The 24,676-nt window shown below is 44.1% G+C and overlaps 1 protein-coding gene and 1 long non-coding RNA gene across 3 annotated transcripts; one reads left to right on the top strand and one right to left on the bottom strand.

Moving 5' to 3' along the window:
* Window positions 1-774: 774 nt before the first annotated feature.
* Window positions 775-8,803, bottom strand: Fam3a (FAM3 metabolism regulating signaling molecule A). 2 transcript variants are annotated; one of them, XM_055591815.1, is made up of 10 exons: window positions 8,486-8,803; window positions 8,233-8,305; window positions 6,408-6,521; window positions 5,900-5,923; window positions 3,751-3,874; window positions 3,568-3,626; window positions 3,133-3,183; window positions 2,733-2,817; window positions 2,526-2,652; window positions 775-1,461 (listed from the first exon to the last, which is right to left on the bottom strand). In XM_055591815.1, the coding sequence occupies exons 2-10, from the start codon at window positions 8,243-8,245 to the stop codon at window positions 1,366-1,368; spliced, it is 693 nt and encodes a 230-aa protein (XP_055447790.1). In that variant the 5' UTR covers window positions 8,246-8,305; window positions 8,486-8,803; the 3' UTR covers window positions 775-1,365. The 2 variants fall into 2 exon arrangements, with proteins under 2 accessions (XP_055447790.1, XP_055447791.1); XM_055591816.1 differs by having other exon boundaries at window positions 8,481-8,486.
* Window positions 8,804-8,895: 92 nt separating this feature from the next.
* On the top strand, window positions 8,896-23,610 carry LOC129665267 (uncharacterized). The gene is made up of 4 exons (XR_008718364.1): window positions 8,896-8,968; window positions 14,607-14,689; window positions 19,675-19,722; window positions 22,056-23,610. It is a non-coding gene; the product is annotated as an uncharacterized LOC129665267 (long non-coding RNA).
* The last annotated feature ends 1,066 nt before the right edge of the window (window positions 23,611-24,676 follow it).

Here is a 24,676-nt window from a genome sequence, read left to right as displayed (position 1 = left end):
TTTGATCCTCCTTCCTCATTCCACTTCCAAAGTGTTGGTATAATAGATGTATACTACTATATGCAGGCCTACTCTCATTCTTTGAGGCCTGGTTTGTCCTAACCATTTTTTCCCCTGAGACTCAGTACTTTCTCTCTCTCCCTCTTTCCCCACCCTCTTAAAAAGATTTATTTATCTTATGTATATGAGTGCTATGTTTTCATTCACACCACGAGAGGGAATCAGATTCTATTACAGATGGTTGTGAGCCACCATGTGGTTGCTGGGAATTAAACTCAGGATCTCTGGAAGACCAGCCAGTCCTCTTAACCAATGAGCCATCTCTCCAGCCTGAAACTCAGTAGTTAACACCAATGGGCTAAAGGCTTGGAAAGCCTTCTAAGTTTATCATCCCTGGCATGGCCACCTCAGGGATACTTTGTGGGATCCTCAAATTACTATGCCTTGATGTCTCCCAGCTAGGAATTCCAAGTTGTGTTCTCTTCTTTTTTACCAGGTTGCTTCTGCATTCCTAGAGTTATTTCAGTGCCTGTACTGGCTTTAATTTTTCAATTTCCATCTTTTCCCTTATAAGTCACACTGGGTTAGTGAGTTTCCTTGGGTTCCAGAGTACAGAACAATCTCTCTAATCGAAGCCATGGGTAATGCCAGCTGGGGAGCCATTCTGCCTCCTGAGTCACATGTTGGTTGAGCCTCTGGGACTTATTTGTGCCCTCCACACATACAAGACAATACCTCCCTTGATTCTCCAGTGAGGACAACATCTGAACACACTTTATTCTACCGAGAGTGATTATTTTATTAACAAACAGGTCATTTAGAAGGTGAGCCCTCTGACAAATTGCATACAGTCATACACTTTGTGAGGAACTTTGATTGGACTCTAGCTACTTGGGCACCAAAGGCCAGATTCCTCCATTTAGGCTTGCAGAAGTGATCTGATTAAGCTCTAATTTGGATCACATTGAAAACAGGGTTGGATGGTAGTGAAGTGCCTTTGGGAGGGAGGGAGAGTTTCTGGAAGATATCCCAACCTACGGGATGGCTGCTTTAATGAGAGGGGCAAGCACTGAAGACCCTTGTCTCTGGGAGCACTCAAGAAATAGAAGGTGACACAGGAGGGACAGAGGAAAGGGCTTGGTATGAAGTGACAGTTGGAGCAGCTTTAGGAAAACAAGGACACAGGTACCTAAGCTCCATGACAAAGTGAAACGGGCCAGCCCTGCGGCCCCTATGACCTTGAGGCCACTTTCAAGCCCTGATGTATTAGGGCAGGGTAGCCTCATGCCAGAGCATGGGGCAAGGCCTCCACCCTCCACTGGTGCCACGTTGCCTCCTTCAGTCTGGTTCCAGGGTTGTGCTGTACTAGCCTGCCATGCTCCTTCGAGGGATACAGCCTTCCATCTCCAGGGCCTCTGGCCAGCCCTCATACTTGTTGGTGTGTTTACTGTTCTTCATATGCTGCAGAGGTTAACAAGAAGTCATAGCCTGACCCTCAGGGGCCAACCACCTGGATACTCTTCAGTCTGATGTCTTTCCCTTCACACAGGGATAATTGGGGATGGCTGCAGTGGCCTATTCCTTCACAAGTGAACTGGGGATGTGTCATGGGCCTGATGTACACTAGGAAGGTGAGTACTGTGGACAGGAGGGAGTCCATATGGCCCTAACTTCAGGAGAATACTGGAAGCTGCTGCCCTAGTTGGGGTGAAAGGTCTTGGACGGCATGAGCTTGAGTTGTTTTTTGTCAGCCACAGCAATGGAGAAATTTGTATTTGTTGAAAGCAGCACTTGGAGGCCTACCTAAGACTTTTTGCTGGGAGCCTCCTTAGGTAAGGGTGATGCCAGGGGTTGTTCTCTCCCTAGCAGCTCCTAGCATCAAAGCACAAAATCTGACTGGCGTAGCCTAAGAGGGAACACGGGGAAGGTGATGAAAAAGGAGTGTGTAGCATAAATTGGGAAACTGGATTGTGAGAAGGCTAGGGATGGAAGTGAGCATCTTTTTTTTCTTTCTGTTTTATTATTATTATTATTAATCAGAGACAGTATCTTATATAGCCCAGACTGGCTTCAAATTTGCTATGTGGATAATCTTGAACTGTACAGGCAAGGATCCTCTTGCCTTTACAGTGTTGGCATTATACAGGTGTGTCCCCATGCCCAGTTTTATGCAATGCTAAAGAATGAACACAGGGCCTCATGTATGCTAGACAAACACCCACCGTAAGTAAGCTACATCCCTGGACTGAGTATCCTGAAGATGTTTGCAAAGATTTCTTAGTTATAAGTCTGGCCAATATGCAATCAAACATTTAAAGACTCTTTAGGGTGGAATACATACAGGACAGGGGAGAGCAAAGTTACTGTCTATCCCTATGGTGATTAGTAAGGGGCCAGGGCAAGGGACAATCAGAAACAGAGATCAGAGCCCTACTGGGAAGAATTCAGGGAAGCTTTGATGTAAAGAGAAGTGGTGGCTAGGTTGCCAGCAATAGCAGGCAGATGTGCCGGGTTCTTTGCTGTACCTGCTCAAAGGGGCTCTTGTTCTGCACACCCTTGGCTCCCACAAACACCCAGCTGTCACGGAAGGATAGCTCCTTGGCGTTCCTGCTGCCCAGCTCAGAAAAAAGCTTCCTGGTCTCTTCATTCATCCTATTACACAGTAGGAAGAAATGCAAACTGGGGACTGTTACTGTCCTGGAACACTGAAGCTGGACTTGGAAGTCACTTACTTGGTAGCTGGATCATCATAGGATGCCACGAACACCAGGGTACCTTCATGTAATGGCCGGATGAACTTCAAGAGATCATTGACATCTGGTAGAGATGGGCCCACAGAACATGGAGCTTCAGGTTTCACCTAAGTAACCCTTCCCCACCAAACAATATTCTTCAAATGAGGGGAAAAAAGTAGGGACTGGGCTAGGTCACATCAAGGGCCATCGGTATGAGCACAAACTGGTAAAGAAGCTAGGGCCATCAGGTCACAAAACACAGAATCCAGAGAGATCTCCCCATCCATTGCATTTTGTGAACTCCAGGCTATACTTGAACAGCTGAGTGCAAGGACACAGAGGGCAGAGTTTCAGAAAAAAAAAAAATGTACAGTAGGCTGCTGTGGTTGCTACTCACCTCCAGCCCACATGTCAAAGGCTCTGGCTTCTAGGAGCTCACCGCTGACCCCTGTATCAAAAAGAGGAAGACCTGTTGAGCAAGCTGCCTGGGCCATGCCACTTTAACACCTTAGCTCCCAGCATGGTGTGTGGCAGCCCTTTCTAGAAGCTTCAAACATATCCTGTCATCCTCTCATTCACAGAGCTGCAACCCATGGAGCACTCTGGCATCTGAGTTCCTAAGAGTCCACCACTATTATCACTGCTATCACATTTACTGGGTAACTTCCTTTGTGGAACTTTCAGCTGGGATGGAATCCTTCCCAAGCCTCCCTGGGAGTACCCAGAAGCCACCTGCAACTACAGAAGGAGTAATGAAGTGGAGGGGGCAGGCCATAGCATGGTATTTGCTTCTATGGGTCTGAAGTCTGACCCCACAACATGGGGGACTCACCATTCACCAGGGCGATATTCAGCCCACGGCCCACATTGTCCTTGATGCTGCTCATGAGCCTAGCAGGGGCAGAAGAACTTTTGTGGGCATATCAGCTTTGTTCTTCTTCACACAGCCCCCAGCCCTTGGCCTTTACAGACCTGGCCTGAGGCTCCCCTCCCACTTCCCATCCCATATGCTCACATCTTGTCCTCGAGGCAGATCTTGGGCCCGATGACATTGGCAGCCCCGCTGACTATGCGAAAGGCCAGGTGCTCCTCAGGACATGGCTGGGGCAGGCCACACTTGTACTTCCTGGCCCTTGGTTCTGAGTAATGATAGCAGATGTGACTCATGTGCCTGGCCCTGGTGTCACCTGAGATCTGAGAGTGGAGGTCAGGACCAGACACAGGGCTGAAGGAACAGCCACAGAGCATAGAAATAGGGAAGGAGGTAGGCAGGGCTCAGACCAAAGCTGGGGTTGCTTCCAAGGGGTGTTGGCAGGGCGGTAGGGACTCCAAGAATAAGGCTTTTTTGCTACTGGTAGGAAAGGGAGAAGGGGGTTGACAGCTGGCTTAAACCCCTTATACAACCAGAACAAAGCAGAGGTCTAGAAAGTCAGGGTGGGAGCTCCATGAATGAGGCACACAGTCAGACCAAAGTGGATAAGCTGAGCATGGTGCTCTGGTAGCCTCTGGATTTCTTCAGGGTGAGGGTAGAGATGATCTCTGTTATGGCTTGAATTATGATCATACAAAATATACTGGAATCTGAACTCTTAGTTCCTCAGAATGTGACTTTGCTGCAGACAGATAAGTTATGATGAAGTCAGAATGGAGCATGGTGAGCCCTTAACACACTGTGACTGGTGTTCTTATGAGAAGAGACAAGATAAAAGCACACAGAAGATGCTGTGAGACAGTAGAGGCAAAAGACAGAGTAGTGCAGCTACAAGATGAGACAGAGAAGGCTTCTAGAATCTGCAGAGGCACAGAAAGACTCTTACCCGGTGCTGACACCTTCATTCATACTCTTTGTTTCCAGAATGGTGAAAAGGTAAATTTTGTTTGTTTAAGGCACCTGCTTTATTCTGCATTTCTTAGAGTAGCTATAAGAAGCTAATACAGGTTTGGTGCCAGGAACTGGGGGTTTATATAAACAAATACCACAAATAGCTAAGAATGTCAAAATAGATTTGAACTGGGTAGAGTAGACAAAGGCTGTAGAGTTTTGATGTGTATAATAGAAAGAACCTACACTGTTTAAAACAAGAACTAAAGCAAACAAACAACCCCTCCCCCTTACCAATCCTCCTGGTAAGAATACAGAGTGAAGCCAGGAATGTTACTGCATATCTGTAATCCCTGTACTTGGAAGGCTGATACAGAAAGATGATGATTTAAATGCTACCCGGGCTACATAGGAAGTCTCTGTATTAAAACAAATTTAGCAATATGGTTGGTAAACACATTTTGCTACAATCTCAGAAAGAAGAGAGTAACAGAGAAAGATTCTTTTGTTGAATCTTTCACTTACATCATCATCCTAAACGAAGTCTTCATAGGAACATTACATTACAGATCTTTTGGTGAGACCTTAGAAGGAAGTTGAAAAAGCCATTGTTGGGCATGGGAGGAAAGGCCATCATTGTTATAAAGTGTCAATTGATCTGGTGTTTTGTAGGAAAGAAAGCTTGTAAAATATTTAGCAGAGGAGATTCACAAGCACGGTGTTAAAGGTATGGCCTGGTTTTTCCTTGCTGCTGTTCATGGTAAAATGAGAGTAGACAGAGCAGTTGGGGAAAGAACTATCAATCATGAAGGAGAACAGAAACACTGTCAGCCTATGAAAAGAACAGAGATGAGAAGAATATAAGGGTGGAAAAATTAAAGGAAGGAAAGAAGGAAGGGAGGGCAAGAGGAAAGGAGGGAGAAAGGAAGAAAGGAAAGAAGGTTAGTTCTGAGTACAGAGCCAGGGATGAAGAGGCCAAAGAGGGCCCATTCCAGAGGATGGGGTCACTTCATTGGGCCTAGAGAGCAGAGTATCTGGACATAGAGATTTCTTCTCAGGCCTTGAAATCTAGAATTTGCCTTACTTCATACCATGAGCTCCCTTTCTTCCCAATATCTTCCGTTTAGAATGGGAATGTTTTTCCTTTGCCCGCCCCTCTCACCTTCTGATGGTGGCTAACTCATTTACTAGGTTCACAGCCCAGAAGGCTGACAGGTAGTTGGGAGAGGTCCAGATGGAGAACAGAAATCCTGGGTGGCTGGCTGGCAGTAGGCAGGGGTATGACACAAGGCAGAATGAAATGCAGGCACAGGAGGAAATAGGGAAGGGACAGGAGGCTTACCTGCAGTCACTGAGTTCTCTGGGCCTGTGGATAGAGAGTTTTTTTTTCTGTTAGCATGGAGGCCTCCAGGAGTCTACAGCAGAGTAGCCAGGCTCAGGGACTTAGGGCCAGCTCAGGCTACACTTGGCATGTTCTCCACTCAAGTCTCAGTGATGCCCTGATGTAAAACTGTCTGCTCCAGGAAAAGGATGAAATGGAATTGAAAATAGTGCTTAGGTGACTTGGCACCAGTGATAAGATTTAGAGTCCCTTGTGTATCTCAGAGCCCAACAGAAGAGTCCAAGACATCAGTGTTCAGTGGAGGCCTTTCCTTACTCTTACTCTATCCACTCAATATTGGATTGCAATTAGGTGGTGTTGTTCTCTAGGTCAGTTGGTAAGAAAAAGGGTACATTTGTGTTAGAAGGTAGGCCTAGTGCAGCAGAAGGAAGTCTGCCAAGATGATGGAAAACCACCACACCCCATATTGGACACTTCTACAGTGAATCAAGAGGGTCCCCACACTCACTGGTGAAGAATTGCTGAATTCGAGGAAGGCCACTACCAGGACCACCCAGGAGGATTGTGACTAGGATCCAGGTGAGACCCATAATGATGATTAGGGCCACGATGCGCAGGGGGCCTGCAAGCAGGATAGACACAGGGCAGGACTATCTCAGACACCAGTGAACAACCCTCGCAATAACCCATTACCTCACATGACCAGATCTCCTCTTTTACTTGAGAACAAGTGATGGCAGGATTGAAAGGTGGGGCACCCATTGCTACACACCATATCTAAGAGGGAGACTTGAACTTCCTCCTGGTAGAGGAAAGAGAGTTCAAACCTTGAGGATGATCTGTTTGAGTCTCCCCAGTAGGTTTGGACGGGCCTTTTAGAACCCATGCTCTGGACAGCTTCCATAGCACCAACCTCAGCATCTTACTTCTGAAACTGTCAGTATATTTACAGCTCACTTTTCTGCCTCTCCTTTTCTCTTGTTCTGATGGAGATTTATATATCACAGAGATCCACCTGTCTCTCCTCCCCAAGTGTTTGAAATTAAGGCTTGTGCCACCACACCCAGCTTCCATACTCCTTTTGAAGACTTTCTACCTGCTTCAAGATCCATTAAGTTCTTTCCTGTTTTAGATACATTGTGCTAAGACTCCTTTCTAGCCTCACTTTCTTTCATATTATCAACAGGTTGTAACTTAATAAGAAAAAAAAAAAATGAAACAGCTCCTGCAAGAAAAATTTCATCTTCTGACTCTTCACCTTCCACTTCCCCACCAAACTCTTTAAAAATTTATATTTTGGCTGGGGATATAGCTCTCTGGTAGAGCATTTGCCCAGCACACATGATACCCTGGGTTCCATCCCCAGCATACACATAAAAAAGTCATCTACATTGTGATTTCTATCATCTCATCTCCCAACTCTCTCCCAAAATTCTTCCAATCTAGTCTTGCCCCATCAACCCCGACCAAACGACCTTCCAAACCAGACCACCTATGACTTTCATGATGTCACATTTCTGATTGACTGTGTGTTCTTTCTTGACCTCTCAGTGGGCTGCCCAAGTCCTCCTGATGCAAACACTTCACTGCTAGCTTCCAGAACACCACTGTCTCCTGACCCAACTCTCTGAGACTTCCTCTTTGTTGCTTAGATTGTCTTCCATTACTTTCTCCTTAAAAACTGTACTTTTCCAGGCTGTGTTCTCCAGTGTTCATACTCTCGTTATGGGAGATTTTATCTACTATAGGTATCAAGTTAAATACCTTGCTTCAATGACACCTTATTTTCTGCCTCCAGTCCTAATCTGTCTTGAACCCACATCTTCCTAGTCAGTTCCTTGCTGCCCAACTTGGATTTATCCATGAGCTGCTACGTTACCAGTTATCAAATTCTACTCTCATCCCAATCAGTCCCTCTATGAGCCACTTTTTACCCCCACAAGGCATTTTCATCTTAGTTGTCCAGCTGACAGCAGATCTGCCACTTGGATCATGTTCAACCTCACAGGCACCTAAGTCAGTTTTCTTCTAAGGCCATGCCTCTCTATCTGTACTCTTCACCCCTCTCCATTTAGCCACTAGGCTCTCTGGAGGCCTGTTTCTCACAACTCATTTTCAAAAAGCAATTGGCCTGTTATTTGAGCTGGGATATATATCTTTAACTTATAGTTTGGGAAGCTGAAGTCCTCAGAGGTGAAAGAATCTGATCATAGAATGAGTGCTTGTGCAATCCAATCATCCATTAACAAATAAACCAGTGACCACCCAGGCCCCTCCTAACACAGACACTAGGGCACCTGGCCTCTCTTTCATTTGCTGTGGAAGCCACCCACCTGCCAACCTCATGTCCACTTCTCCCGCTGGCTTGGGACCTCCGGCAGGTGCACTGTTTGGGGACCGAGGGCTCTGGGAGGAATGAAACAGGTGAGTAGGTTTGGGGTGGGGTGGGGGCAGGGGAAAGCCTGTGCTGGGCGCGATCGGTGCTACGATTTGTTCTTCCAAAAACCAGACCAAGCTCAGTTCCTCGTGAGCGCTGGGGGAAGCCCTGCCTGGCTTGGAGGGCTTTGAAAACCCGTCGTGCCTCACAATCTGGCTAACAGAAGCGTCCAGGACTGGAAGGTAGCAGTGGTTCTCCCCTCCTGTGCTAGGCCCCGGAGCTCAGGTCCGTCCTCTCCAGGCTGGTGGCAGAGACCGGCGAGCCAAGGACGTTGCCTGAGTGTAGGGAGACGGAGACCTGAACAGGGAGTTCCCCACTGGTCTCGCTCTGCCAGCTAGGTGAAGCAAAAGAGTCACGTAGAGAAAAAGCTTGGCAGGCACAAGCACGACAATGGCGGCCCAGGGAGGGCCACAGCCCACAGGCGTCGCTCCGCCATAGGTCCATAGGCTGTGCTGTGGGGCCGCAGATCCTCACGCAGGCTCCACCTCCAGACCCGCCTCTTCCCTCTTCTCCCGAGGCTGGGTGGGAGGTGCCTAATGTGGCTGTGCATCTGCTGCTTGTGCTAAACCTGAGCCAGCTAGCTTCTTAGAAAGAATCGGAGTCACTGCTGCCTGTCCTAGACTTTATTTGAGGTAATTATTTGCTGTGTTCTTTCCTGAGAGTGTTTTTTCTGTTTTATATATCATTCTCTGAGGGGATGCCTGGAACGTTGCCCTCGATCCTCAGGTTTGAGCTTTTTGCCCCAATTTCTTACAGTGTCAGGATAGCTGGGCTGGTCCTTTCAGCTGGATCCATCTGTCTCTTAGGCAGCATCTGGACAGAACCAAAACAACATTCTTGTCGTTTGACCCAATAATCCTACTTACAGGAACTACCCAACTTGGGTAATGCTCCAAAAACACAGAAGCACTTTTTTGGATAGAATATAGCATTTTCAATTTGGTTACACCTGCAATCTCAGCACTTGGGGGGTGGAAGTAGGAGGGTCAACAGTTTAAAGCATCCTGAGCCACTTAAATTTGAGGTCAGCCAGAGCTGCATGAGACATTGTTTAAAAAAAAATGGTGGGAATGGAGCCAGATGTGGTAGCTCACACCTGTAATCCTAACATTTGGGTGGCAGAGGCAGGAGGGTCAGGAATTGAAGGCCAGTGTCAGCTAGAAGTGAGTTTGCGGTCAGCTTGAACTGCATGAAAATGTATCTCAGAAAAAAAAAAAAAAAAAAAAGACAAGCTGGAGTAATATCTCAGTGGTTAAGATTAATTGTTGTTTTTTCCCAGGTTCGGTTTTCAGCACCCACATTGTGGCTCACAACCATCTATAACTCCAGTCCCAAGGATTCTGATGCCTTATTCTGACTTTCTCAGGCATTAGGCATTAGGCATGCATGTAGTGTACATATATACATGTAGGCAAAATACTCGTATACATAAAACAAAATTTCAAAAACTGTAGGGGCCTAGAGAGATGGTTCAGTGGTTAACAGCACACTGTTCTTGCAGGGTTTTATTCCCAGAACTCATGTGCAGCACTCATATCAGGCAGTTCATAACTGCCTGTAACTCCAGCTCCAAGTTTCTGACAACTTTCTAACCCCCTCTTCCTCCTACACACACACACACACACACACATACACTAAAATTAAGCTTAAAAACATTTAGTAAAGATAAAATAGTAATAAAAACAAAATGAATACAAAACAAACAGAAAAGAAATACAGTTGTTTCCATACCGGCTGACTGAGCAGTCTCTCACAGACACTCTTTTATGCTTATGCTCAAGGCCATCTGTTTTAGCAGCCTTCTGCTGCAGTCAGGGGTTTGTGTTTTGGTTTTGTCACTGAGTTTGGTGGCCTCGAGTACTTCTGGCATCAAACCCTGGGCACAATACCCTCCTCAGTAGGACTCAGTAGAAGCTGCCAGCTACTAATATCCTGAAACTGATAGGTCACCAGGTATCTGCCAGATTAGTGGTAATTAGAAAGCAATGTTTGTAACTTGCTTAGAAAAGCGAGGAAATTTGATTTAATAAGTCTCTTTGAAGGCCTGAGGCAACTCCTTACTCTCCAGGGTCACAAGAATGAACTATTCAGTTAAGTAAATATCTACATGGAAAGGAATCATAGCTTCTGCCTCTTAGCCCCAGGTAAGCAGTAAACATGAAAGAATACCAAATTGTCAGACCCTAGTTAAGCTGGCTCAATTGATGCCATGCTGAGCAGAGATGAGCCGGCCCTGGTGAGACTATGTCCAGATTGCAAACAACCACATGTAAAAGAAAATAGACTTGTTATTTCAGATCACTACAATTTATGGTATTTTATTTTTTTTTATTTTTAAGTATATAGGTGTTTTTGCATGAATGTATGTCTGCATATCACATGTGCGTAAAATAGACTTGTTATTTTAAATTACTACACTCTATGGTATTTTCATTTTTATGTATATGGTTTTGCCTGAATGTATGTCTGCATACCACGTGTACATAAGTGTGTAGTACCTGCAGAGCCAGAAGAGGGTTGTGATCCTCCTGAGAAGGGAGTTATAGATGGTTGTGGGCTACTGTGTGGTTGCTGGAAAATGAACCTGAGTCCTGTGGAAGAGCAACCAGTGTTCCTAATCACTGAGCAATCTCTCTGGCCTTTTAAATTTTTGTGACATTTAAAAAATTATTTCTTTTATTTTTGAAATTATAATATAATTACTTCATTTCCTGAGTAGAAGCTGCCTGTTTGTTTTCTAATGAGTGATAGAAAGGGGAAGGATGAGGATAGGTAGAGACCCTGGAGAGTGAGGAGTTACCCCTCGGACTTAAATTCTTTGAGACACTGTTTTTCTGGGTAGCCTTGGTTGTCTTGGACTTTGTAAACCAGGCTGGCCTCAAACCCACAGAGATCTGCCTGCCTCAGCCTGTGTGCCAAGCGTGTGCCACTGTGCCCGGCACCCAGCAGGATTTTTAGATTTAACTGTAATGTCCTAATTTTTTTGCTATTGTATGTATGTGTGATATGTGTGTATGTATATATCAATGCTCTTGTATGTTGAGTGTAAGAATGTGTGTACCAGGCCACATGTGTGGAGATCAAAGGACAACCTTAGGTGGTTGTCCTAACCTTCCACCTTGTTTGAGATAGGATCTCTTTTTTTAATTGATGTGTATGCCTCCCTCCCTGGCCTAAGCACTTCTAATCTCTGTCTTCCATCTTCTCATAGGAGTGCTGGAGTTAGAGGCAGGTGCTAGGGTTAAAGGCATGCACCACCATGCTCACCATAATCTCCTAGGTGCTTTTTACTCTAAACAAGTTGCCAATTCAGTCTTAACCATTATAGTCCATTGTGGTGACTCAAGCCTATAGACCCAGCACTCAGAAGGCTGAGGCAGGAGGATCACTGTGAATCCAGGCCAACCTGAGTAGGCTAGATAGTTTTATGTCAACTTAACACATGCTAAAGTCATCTGAGAGGAGAGAACCTTAATTAAGAAAATGCCTCTGTATGATAGGGTTATATGCAGTCCTATAAAGCATTTTCTAAATTAGTGAATGATGGGGATGAGCCTAGTTCATTGTGGGTGGTGCCAACCCTAGGCTGGTGGTCCTGAGCAAGCCATGATGAGCAAGACATGAGAAGCACCATTCATGGCTTCTGCATCAGCTCCTGCTTCCCGGTTCCTTCCCTGTTTGATTTCCTGTCCTGGCTTCCTTTGGTGATGAAATATGATGTGGAGGTATGAGTCAAATACCAGCCCCTCCACTCCCCCCCCCCCCGGTAGCTTTTTTGTCATGGTATTTCATCACAGCGATAGAAACCCTAAGACTCTGGGTTATAGTTATTCCTTATCACAAAGAAAACAAACTAACAAACAAAAAGATTTAACTATCATAGGTTCCCTTGAACCTAATTTACAAAATAGGTATGCTTTATTTAGCCTTGTGCCAAGACATTTAAATTTAGTCGTATATTTACCATATTCTTTATTTTTTTTCTCAGAGGTACCAGTTTTCTTCTATGCAAAATATAAATTTAAAAACATATTAATTTGGTGTGTGTATACCTGCCCATAAGACATGTAAGAAGGTCAGAGGACAACTATCAAGAGCTAGTTCTCTTCTTCCATTATGTGGGTCCAGTGGATCAAACTCAGCTCACCGTTATACACTAAGCCATCTTGCTGGCCATAGAATGTATCTTTTTTTGTGATGACATGATTGTAGGAAATTTTCTACTTTTTATTTGCACTATCTCTCATGTTTGAAAGATATTTTAGTAGTGATGGAGAGTTGGCTCAGTTGTTAAGAGCATGTATTACCTTTCCAGAGGACCCCCAGTTCAGTTCCCAACATCCACATGACAGCTTATAACCATCTAATTCCAGTTCTAGGTGATCCAAAGCCCTCTTTAGCCCCTATGGGCACAGGTATGCATATGCACATATAAAATAAAACAGATAAAATCTTTAGGAAAAAGAAAGATATTTTAAAGATGGGCATGGAGTGTACTTTTGTAATCCCAGCACTTGAGAGACTGAGGCAGAAGGATTGCAAGTTCAAAGCCTGCCTTGCCTACAAAACTTGGTCTGTGTAGGCTAGCCTGGGTTACAGGAGACTCTGTCTCAAAATAAACAAAAACAGGGGCTGGGGAGATGGCTCAATGGTTAGGAGCACTGACTGCTCTTCCAAAGGACCTGGGTTCAATTCCCAGCACCCACATGGCAGCTCACAACTCCAGTTCCAGGATACCCCCACACATACGTACAAGCAGGCAGAACACCAATATACATAAAATAAAAGCAAATAGATAATTAAAAAAAAAAAAAAAAACAACCCAAAATCCGACTAAGGGCCTTTGAGAAGTTGAGTGTTAAGGTTCGAAAATCCAAAACAACCCAAGCAGTTACAAGAGTCCAACAAAGCATGACCTTTATTTGAATTTGGCAGTAAAAACTAACCAGTAAGGGACAACACCTCTATAGATGTGGGTGCTGACTGCATCTTCAAATGTTAGAATAATGTTAGTTAAGTATTTAAGCAGATGACAAAAAATTAAGAAGATGACAAAAATATATTCTATTCAAGCCAGTACTGATCAATCAGGGCCAAAGAACATACTTGGGAGCTCAACTGTGATCCCAAGCCAGAATGTTACAGAGTTTTTAATCCTGAAATTAAAAACATCTATGCTGAGTTATGCTACCAATCAAGATTTAGGAAGAGAGGACTTTCTTAGGAACATGTCTTTGTGGCACACTTATCCTGGCCCTATTGGTTGGGTTATTGAATTATGGTGGGTGACTTGCCTAGTATTCATGTCTCAACTTGCTAAGCATGATGTCAGTTTCCCAAGTACATGTCTCTTTTTGCCAAGCAGGATGTCAGATACAGGGAGGTTTTATGAACTTAAACTTTATTTACCCCTAATCAAAATGGAAGTTTTATTCAAAATGGCTTCAGTTTGGTTCCTTCTTACATTGAATATCTTTTTTAATCACTCTCCACTTTAAGTTTTTTTTTTAATTTGTGTGTGTGTGTGTGTGTGTGTGTGTGTGTGTACATGTGGAAGTCATAAGACAACTTTATGATCAGTTCTCTCTAGCCACATTTATGTGGGTTCTGGGGTTCCTACTGGGACATTTTGCTAGCCTCCATATTATGTTTTGAGATGAGGTCTTCCACTGAGTCTGAGACTTGCTGATTTGCCTAGGCTGGCTAGCCAGTGAGCTATAGGGATCCTCCTGTTTTTACCTCCTCAGCACTAGTACTACAGATAATCACTGTCCTGACTGGCACATGGGCACTTGACATTGAACTCATGTTCTCATGTTTGCATGGTAAGCACTTAATTAACTGAGGGAGCTTCCTGGCTCTGACTATTTTTTTTTTCCTGGGCATTTTGAACATTTTATATTTCTCTCTGATTTTTCTGTAGTTTCCATTATTATACTTCTAGGCATTGATTTATTTTGATGCATTCTTCTTGGGATTGTTTTTGTTTGTTTGTTTGTTTGTGTTTTTTGCCTAAAGATAAAATTACAGCAGTTTGATTTTATGATTTTTAATTTGTTTTTGTTTTTGTTGTTTTTAGACAGTTTCTCTGTGCAGCCCTGGCTTTCCTGGAACTTACTCTGTAGACCAGGCTGGTCTCAAACTCATGGAGATCCACTTGCCTCTGCCTCTCAAGTGCTGGGATTAAAGGTGTGCAGCATCACTGCCCTTCGTAATTTTTTTCTGTAAGTAAGTATTTTGTCTGCATACATGTATGTGTTCTTAATGCAGGCTTGTTACCCAAAGAGGCCAGAAGAGGACACCAGATCCTTAGGAACTGGATTTGCAGGCTGTTGTAGACTGCCATGTGGGTGGTAGGTATCAAATTCAGGTACACTCTCTGTAAAATCAGCAAATGCTCTTAACTATTGACTCTATCCTCCAGATTCTGATTTCATGATAGTTAATAAAAAGTTTAGTTGGGCTAGCAAGATGGCTCGGTGGGTAAAGGTATTTGCTGCCAAAACTAACAGTTAGTTCTGAGTTTGATTCCTAGCACCCATATGGTGGAAGGAGAGCACCATCTCCTACAAGTTGTCCTCTGATCTCCACACAAGCTCTATGGTGGATTGAATGATTATATCCTCCATGGACTCATATGTTTTAATACTTGGTCCACAGTTGGTGGAACTAATTGAGAAGGATTAGGAGGAGTGGCCTCATAGGAGGAAGTGTGTCATTGAGAGCAGGCTTTGAGGTTTAAAAAGCTTATGCCATTCCCAGTTAGCTCTCTTTGCTTCCTGATTGTGGATCAGATTTAAATTCTCAGCTGGTCTGTGAACATTTCCTCCTGTGTTCTTATTATTGGGGCTATGATTCAGTCAGAAACTGGTAACTGAGAAGTCTTGGGTGCATGTTGAAGAGCAACACTGGGATAAGTTTTTTTGTGGGGAGGGGTAAAAAGCTTATTAGAAGAATTATTAATTTCACTGACAAAGAGACAACACCCTGGCAGGGCATTTGAGGAGAGTTCTAGGTCTAAGTACCAGAGACAGAGGTTCTGAAGAGAGGCACCAGAGATCTCCAGGCAGAGTTAAGGTCCTTTCTTAGAGCTCTCTGAGGAAGAGGGGTGGTGTATAGTACCAGCCTGCAGATAGGCTCTTTGGTTTCCAAATGGAAGTTAGGGAAGGTAGTGGGGATCAGGACATGTGGTGCACCTGGAAGTCTGTTCGAGATTAATAGAAAATGTCTTCAATAAGGGCCTGTCAGTAGATGTGAGAAGAGAAGGGCTGCTGCAGGTACTGTGGCATGAGCAGCAGTCTGGTCTGAGCTCTAATACTGCATTCTTACAATAACACCATGGTGAATTGTTTTTGTTTATTTTGAGAAAGGGTCTCTCATGTTTTCCAGCTGTCCTTAAATGTGCTATGTAGTTGATGCTGCCCTTCAACTCATGATTCCTATTGTCACCATTTGTGAAGTACTGAGTTCACAGGCATGTGCTACAGATGGCTTTCAGAGGGAGAACTCTAGAGGCGCTTTTAGAACAGCAAGAATGATCCCCTCTGGTTGCTTCTCGCTTCTCAAAGCCCAAGTGAGACTACAGGCTCAGAGAAGCCCTTCCCATATGTATTGCTCTTTCCTCTGGTCCTCCTATGTCCTCCTGCTCTTCAGCAGGTAGGTCAAGCCAAGCTTGGGTTTTGACCTTTTCTACCTGCAGTTGGTTGGTGGCTCAGTACCAGCAGTGAGCCAGATTTGGTTTGAGGGAGGGCAGGAACAGGAAAGCATCTGCTTTTGTCTTCTTGTACTGGTAGACCAGATCCTACTGAGCTACTGTGATGGCTTTACTGACAGGTTGTCAGACATATGTGAAGATGTGGATGCAAGTCACGGATTTCTGTGTGCCTGGGGTTCAGACTGAATGGTAAGGCCAGGTGTGAAGTTTTTATCCAGCTTAGTAATTTTCAGGCATGGACTATGATACTAAAAGCTGAGCACTGTGTCTCTGACAGGGGACACAGGAAAGGCCTATTAAATTTCTGCCTGTTCTAACTTGGGTGAAGCCCTGAGAGATAAGCAGACAATAAGTCTCCATAGACACGAGAAGACGGGTAAAGCCTTTTTACATCCCTGAACTGTTTGACAGGGAGGTGGGTGGGACAGCTGGCCTGAGTATATCTGTGTGGACAAGGATATGAATTTGGGCTAGCTGCTGGCTTGGTCTAATGCTCCTGAGAGCTTCAAAAGGCCAGTGAGGAGTATTTGTCAAGGGAGCCCACAGGGCTTTGGTGTCCTGCATAGTCATCCAGGACCCTGTTCTCAGGACTACACACTTGTTGTGACATTTTGCAGTCACCATTTTAAAATCACTGATAAGTGCATCTGTGATAACTTTAGGTACATAAAGTTAGATGGGACAAATTGTAGCAATGCAGTAAGCAATGGGTGTGCTGACTCTGCATATCCTCTGTTCTAGGGTGACAGCTGACAGTGCCCCATGAATTGAGAATTCCTATCATTCTAGGATGTGCAGGTTACCTCTACAGCAGAATAAGTGGGCACTGAGGGACCCCCAAAGGACATACTGCATACTTTCATTTACATATTTCCTTTTATTTAATATATATTTTTAGATTTCCTTCCTTCTTTTCTTTCTCCTCTCTCTCTTTCCCCTCTTTCATTTTGAGGACAGTATCTTGTGTAAGCCCATTTGGCCTTGGAACTTGTTATATAGTTAAGGAGGACGGTTGTGAACTCCCAATCCTCCTGCTTTAACCTCCAAATTGTAAGAATTATAGGCATGTGACACCATCATGCCTGTTGTTGGTAACAATTAATATTTACTATTGGTTTATTTTTTAGTAATGCTGCTGTTAGTCCTAAACAGCTGTTTACCCAAATCACTGAACAGACACTGGGATTTATTTAATTAACCTAGAACACAATGCTGGGTAATAATTGTTCCATCCTAAACCTCCGAGCCCACGTAGTTTCTATCGTTCAGATTTCCCACATTATACTTGCTTTTTGTGATATATTAGGTCCAGTCCATCTCTCCACGTTGTTCCAAGACCTCTGCTCCTGCCTCTGCTCTCCCAGCCTCTCCTGCCCTTCTTCCCTCCTCTGCTTCCCACCTTCCTGTCCTTTGGCTCTTCCCTCTCTTCCTGCTCCTTTCCCTTGCTCAACATTGAGGCTAGTTGCTTTATTTTGGCATGTTTACACAAAGTTGAGATAGGTGATGGTTAGAATAAATATCAGAATGCAATGTCCGGATTGAAACCAGAGAGTGGGGGAGAGGAATCAGCATTTGAATGAACAAGGGTAAAGTGTATACGTTCCAAAAGTACATTATACCAACACATGCCCCTGTTTTTCATTTTCATTTTACATTCTGACCACAGTTCCCCTTCCCTCCTCTCCTCCCAGTGCTTCCCACTTACCATCTCTCCCCATCCACCCCCAATTTCTCTTCAGAAAAGGGCAGGCCTCCCATGGATGTCAGTCAGCCACGGCATAACAAATTGAAGTAAGATTAGGTACCTCCTCTCCTTTTGAGGCTAGATAAGGTGACCCAATTGGGGGAATGGGGTCTGCTTTTTAAAGAAATTTTTTTAATTTAAATTTTTATTAATTACACTTTATTTACTTTGTATCCCCCCATAAACCCCTCCCTCCTTCCCTCCTAATTCCACCTTTCCTCCCCCTTCTCCACTCATGCCCCTCCCCAAGTCTGATGATAAGGGAAGTCTTCCTCTCCTTCCTTCTGATCCTAGTCTATCAGATCTCATCAGGAGTGGCTGCATTGTCTTTTTCTGTGGCCTGGTAAGGCTGCTCCCTCCTCAGGCCGATGTGATCAAAGAGCAGGCCAATCAGTTCATATCAGAGGCAGTCCTGTTCCCAGAAAATTGTTTTATTTTATCTGTCTCTGTCTGTCTGTCTGTCTATGTATCATTGATCTGTATTGTGATTTTGTATGTGTATATGTACTGGAGTGGCACAGCAATCATGTGGGGGTCTGAGGGAAATTTGTAGGAGTCAGTCCTTTCTAATATGTGAGGCCCATGGATTGAATTCAGGTCATCAGACTTGGCAGTAGGCACCTTTATCATCTGAGTCCTCTCAGTGGCTGTTTTTGTTTTTGTAACAAGTTCTCATTATAGCCCTGGCTGGCCTAGAACTCTCTAGGTAGATCAGGCATTAATTTCAAACTTGTATTAATTCTCCTTCTTTGGCCTCCAGAGTAACAATGGGATCAGAGGTGTGCATCATCATGCTTGGTATTCTTTTTAGTTTTAGAAACTATCTTTTGTAGCCAGGCCTGTTGCAGGCCTATAATTCCAGTTACTTAGATGGCTGAGGTGGGAAGATCACAAGTTCAGTGCCAGCAGGGGCAATTTAGTGAGAACATGTGTCAAAATAAAAAGTAAGAAAGGGCCTGGCATGATAGAACCTTCCTTTAATCACAGAACTTAAGAGGCAGAGGCCGGGGAGATCTCAGTGAGTTCTAGCGCTATATAGTGAGACTTTCTCAAAAACACAAAACAAAACAAAATGTAAAAAGGGCTAATGGTATTATCCTGGGTTCAATAGATAGTACAACAAACAACAGAAATCAAAACAACTGTCTTTTGACTTTTAATGACATTTACCCTCTTATTATTAAAAAAAAAAAAAAGTTTTAAGACAAGATCTCAAGTTTTCATTAGTTGGCCTGGAACTTGCTATGTAGACCAGACTATCCTTGAATTTACAGAGATCTGCCTACCTTTGCTTCCAGAGTGCAGGGATAGGCATGTGCCAACAAGCCCAGCTCTAAGCCCCCCTCTCATTTTTAACCAGAGGGATAGCTCTCCCTTTTTTTCAGTGCCAGGGCAACCCAGGGTCATGGGCATTCTAGGTAAATTCTAATGAAGTTCTGAAACATCCTTATTTTTGAATTCTTTTTTTGGAATGTGGTGATATATTTTTTAATTTTTATTAATTACAGTTTATTCACTTTGTATCCCAGCTGTAGCCCCTTCCCCAGCTCCTCCCAAACCCACCCTCCCTCCCTCTTCTTCTGCTATGCCCCTTTGAATTTTATTTTATTTTACATATTTATTTATGTATGTGTGTGTATATGTGCAGGCATGCACATGCCACAGTGTGCATGCAGAGATCAATGGACAAATTGAGGGAGTTTTTTTTCCTTCTATCATGTGCATTTCAGAGATCAAACTGAGGTTATTAGGTTTGGTAACAGGTGCTTATAGCCATTAAGCCATTTCACTGGTCCTTCCCTCAAGTGTTTTGAGACAAGGTCTTGAATATTGTTCAGGCTGACCTTGTCTAATTGATCCTCTTGTCTCTGCCTCCACAGTGCCAGGATTACTGGTATAAAACATCTGACTGAGCCAGGCATGTGAAGGTAAGAATCAACTTTTGTGGAATCAGTAGTTTTCTTGTCTTACATAAGTTCCAGGTATTAAACTTGGGTCACTGTGCTTGTGTTGGGCTGACAGGCTTGTATTTGATTGAACTGATTTTACCTGCTGAGCCATTTAAGCAGCCCTCATCCAAGGCAATTTTACTTTGAATGGGATTCTGAAAACTTTATACCCTAGCCGGGTATTTTAGAGGTCCTTGTGGGCATTCTGATAGGATTGAGCTCCATAAATCAGAAACTCCTCCAGTGTAGGCTCTTGGCCTCTTTCTTAGTGGCTCAGTACCACACACTCACATTTACACAGACTGAAGGAAACAAGCTGCATATAAGCCTGTGTACTCCTTTTTATTTGTTTATTTTTTGAGATAGGGTCTCATGAAGCTCAAGTCCTCCCAACCAAAACCACAAAAACCCTTAAAAATAACCAAACAACAAAACCTGGGCATGGTGCTACACTCAAGAGCAGTGGTTCTCAACATTCCTGATCCTGTGACCCTTTAATACAGTTCCTCACGTTGTGCTGACCACTAACCATAAAATTATTTCATTGCCACCTCTTAACTGTAATTGTGCCACTATTATTAATTGTATTGTAAATATGATACGCAGGATATCTAATATGTGAACCCCAAAGGAGTAGTGACCCACAGGTTGAAACCTATAATCAAGAGAAAGATAGGAGGATCAAGAATTCAAGTTCATCTTCTATTACATAGCAAGTTTGTGACTAGCCTGGCTGTATGAAACTCTGTCTCAAAAACAACAACAACAAAACAAAGTACCCACTGAAAATACAGTTAAAGCAAACAGAATTATTAAATACAAGCTACTTTCCTTTGTTTTTAATTGTCAGTTTTCTTTAGTGTTTATCAAAGTCTCCAGATCTATTCTTACACCTAGTGCATTGAATTACCTTTATGTCACTGTCTTAGTTTGGGTTTTATTGCTATGAAGAGACACCATGACCATGGCAACTTGTAAAGGAATTTTAATCCAGCAACATGGCTGCTCTGATCACATCCAAAGACCTTCTAGGTCTGTGTGATCCAGCTGAATGCAAATATGCCTTTAATATACACCCTTAATCCCAAACAATGAAGGTAAAGTTAGTTTGTAGAAGTCAGCACCTGTATTTGAAAGTGATGTCTAATTGAGAGGGAGAAAAGGTGACATATCAGAGAAAGATTTGTCAGAATGAGTCAGAATGAGCTATGACCAACTTGCACGAGAACAGAGAAAAGGAGTCTACTTAAGGGAGAGTGGGGCAGAGAGAGAGGAGAAAAGGCAGTTTTACCCAAATGGTTGTACAGAGACAGGTTGCAGAGAGAGAACAAGCTAGACACAGGTGAAGACTGAATGAGCCAGAGAATGAGAAGGAGCCAGAAGGTTAGAACAGATTGCTAGAGTTAGTTTGAGGCCAAGCATAGCAATTCAGTCAGAAACTGAGAAGCCAGTTTGAATCAATCAGCTTGGAGAGGAGTTTGAATCAGAACAACTGAGTACCAGCCAACCAGTGTTCAAAAAGAGCTAAAAAGGGTGAGCATTCTAGGCCCAGGTTAGATTGTATGGAGGCTGGAAGCTTCCAAGACTAGGCCTAGGTTAGCAGATGGAGGCAGTAAGCCTCCCAGACAGCAATTACATCAGACAAATAAAAGTTACTTTTACATCAACTCTTATAAAGGAGTTGTCTTACAGTTTCAGACATTTAGTCCATTATCATTATCATCTTGGTGGGAACCATGGCAGTATACAGTATACAGGCAGACATGGTGCTGGAGAAGGAACTGAGAGTTCTACATCTGGACCTGGAGGCACCAAGAGGAGACGATGTGCCACACTGAGTGTAGCTTGAGCAAATATGAGACCTCAAAGCCTACCCCAACAGTGACACACTTCTTCTAACAAGGCCACACCTACTCCAACAAGGCTACACCTCCTGATAATGCCACTCTGTATGACCAAGCGTTTAAACATGTAAGTGTATGGTGGCCATTCCTATTCAAACCACCACAGTCAAATTTCCATTCTTCATTTTAAATTTTGAGATGAGATGCTTATGTTTCTAATGCTGGCCTCCACTTTGCTATATAGCTGAGGATGGCCCTGAACTTCTGATCTTTCTGCCTCTACCACCCTAGGGCTGGAGTGATAGGTGTGACCTCAGAGCTGAGGTGACAGTGGACTATCCTCACCTTTTACTTCTATCCTAATATTAAGCAAGATCCTAGGTGACAGTTGAGAGTCTTTCTGTGTTTTTGTATCCCAGAGTTGAAATGGCAGCTGAATGACTTCCCCTATTCCCTCATTCTGTCCAGCATAAAGACCAAATTCTTGGATTTCACTTGAAGGCTATCACCTGGATCTTCATTTCTTATTTGTGTGCTGGAGCTAAGGTGGCTTTTGCTGTCTGCTGAGCTTCATGCCATGTCCCTGAAGTAGGATAAGGTAGAAAATACCAAATAGTAAGTACTGGTTTATTTATTTGTTTAGTGATTGACCTACTTTGTGTACTGCCCATCTGCCAAGCAGGACTTCACTTGCTGCCTGGAAAAGAATGACCTGGAGGAACAGCTGAAATAATGCATCAGTGCCCTTAACAACCTGCTGACTGCCAAGTATGCTTCTGCTTCTGTAAAATCCTGCAGGCCCCACGTCGTGTCTTTAGGGTATAATATGACCCAGACCCAGAAAGACATGCATGGTATACACTCACTTATAAGCAGATATTAGCCATCTTTCCAGATTAACCATACTACAATCTCCAGATCTAAAGAAGCTAAACAACAAGGAGGACCCTAGTGAAGATGTTTAATTCTCATTCAGAAGAGGATAGATATCGGAAATGGGAGAAGACAGGGAATAGGACAGGAGTCTTCAACAGGGGTCCTCTGAAAGACTCTACCCATCAGGCTATTGAAGCAGATGCTGAGACTCATAGCCAAACTTGGGCAGAGTGCAAGGATCTTATGAAAGAAGTGGGGGATAGAAAGACCTGGAGGGGACAGAGCTCCACAAGGAGACCAACAGAGCCAACAAATCTGGGCCATGGTGGGGGGTGGGACCTGCAGAGAATGATGCACCAATCAAGGACCATGCATGGAGAGGACCTAGACCTCCTGCTCAGATGGAGCTGATAGGCAGCTGTCTCCATGTGGGTGCCCTAGTAATGGGAGCAGAAGATGTCTCTGACATGGACTCTATTGCTTGCTCTTCAGTTACTTCCTCCTGGCAGGGCAGCCTTGCCAGGCCACAGAAGAGGATGCAGGCAGTCCTTATGACACTTGATAGGCTGGGGTCAGATAGTAGGGGAGGAGAACTCCCCCTTTGTGAGGACTAGGGGAGGAGGTGTAATGGAAGTTTTAGTTTTTTTAAAAACTCAGTTATGTTATGTAAATATGTTTCTGTTTTAGTTCCAAGTATGGGATATTAGTTGGTCTTTAGTTTGTGCACAACTAATAATTGTCTTGTGCAGGGCATTGTCTTTGCCAGCTGGTAACAGCCTGCCTCATCCTGCATGGAGAGGGGCATGGTCTAGGATTCTGAGGGTATAAATATGAGAGCCCAGAAAGAGAAGGTGTGGCACGTGGTGGTGGTGCATGGCCAGTGGCAGTTTGGAGAGACCAGTGATGGAAACAGACAAAGAGAAATGTTTCAGCACAACTGATTGGAGGATACTGTGTGCTGCATTTGCTGTTGATGGAGATTGGTATAACCCCCAAAGAACCCATTGACCCTAAATAGCCGGAAGAAGTAAAGAGGTTTGCACCTGTCTCTTCCCACTAACTTTCTCTCTCCTACCTGGGGTTGGGAGGTTGGAAGGGAGAGGCTATAAGGAACACCAAATAAAATAGAGTTTAAAAATGAGCCCAACAAGGGGGATGGGGGAAGAGGGAGGGATGGTAGGACCAGGAGAAGAGGAGGGAGGGGCTTCAGTTGGGATTTAAAGTGAATAAATTAAAAAAAATAAACTTAACAAAAGAAGAAAATGGCCACACTCTTACTATCTATCAGGTAAGGCAACAGCAGAGTGTCCTCACTAGAGCTTTGGCTTCTGTTTCAGTGCATGTTCATTCACAGTCAACCTTCATGTGCCTTCTGTACTTCAGGCTCCCTGTACTGACCCTGTATACACAGGGATACTATGCCAGCAGGTCCCTACTCCCAAAGTCTGCTACATCTCTTGAAGTCTGTAAAAGTTGGGTTACAATCTGAGGGTTTCAACAGCACTCTAAGCACCAAGAGCCTCCACATGGTCAGGATGATTTTCTTGTGCCTTTGCTTTAATACCATCCTCAGGCCAATGTCTGAGGCAGTGAAGACCCATTCAAAGTGGTTGAGGATTTAAAAGGCTCTTTTCCAGGAGCTGGCATGAGGCTGGTACCCCTTGGTGGTTTGTAGAGGAGGCTTGGAGGCATCTTTAGGGAAAGCTGGGCAAGATTCTGCCATTTGGGGGTTGACAGGCTTTTACATCATCACTAGCACTTTATGAAACCTGTCTACTCATAGCCACATGGCTACTGTACCAGGAGTCAAGAGAAATCCTCTCTTCATCATGGAGTTAGAGAAACTGTGTGGCCTTTTGTCTAATCATGGTGAGCAGAATGATATTCACAAGAACCATAGGAGATGACTGTGTGGAGGTGGTATTGAGGGCTCAATTGGGCTCTGTGCTCTGTCCTCAGGAAGCTATTCTGTTGTATCTACCTGCTTTCTCCTGGGGTATATTAAAAGTGGTGAGGCTAGGTTGGAAAGCCTCCATAGCTCAGCTCACAACTGTGAGCCCAGAGGATACTGGGGCAACCTTGGCTTGCTGGTACATACATCTCAGCCATAGGTACCAGGAGGATGGAGAATGAAGGCAAGACCCTGTACTAAAGCTTGGCCTTCAGTTCTGTCCATGGAGCCCTGCTGGTTGCTCTGGAGGACCTTGTTTAGA

This window comes from Psammomys obesus, unplaced genomic scaffold (assembly GCF_907164565.1).
Source record: "Psammomys obesus unplaced genomic scaffold, mPsaObe1.curated_primary_1811, whole genome shotgun sequence".
NCBI classification, from domain to species: Eukaryota; Metazoa; Chordata; class Mammalia; order Rodentia; family Muridae; genus Psammomys; species Psammomys obesus.
Note: the sequence above shows the minus strand (reverse complement) of the source record. Positions and strands in the feature narration are given on the sequence as shown.

What these genes read in the sequence shown, in the direction of transcription:
- Fam3a (XM_055591815.1), bottom strand. An exon ending in GAATATCGCCCTGGTGAATG is followed by an intron (nt 3,184 to 3,567) that starts GTGAGTCCCCCA and finishes TTTTTGATACAG; the next exon opens with GGGTCAGCGGTGAGCTCCTA. An exon ending in TATGATGATCCAGCTACCAA is followed by an intron (nt 2,653 to 2,732) that starts GTAAGTGACTTC and finishes ACTGTGTAATAG; the next exon opens with GATGAATGAAGAGACCAGGA.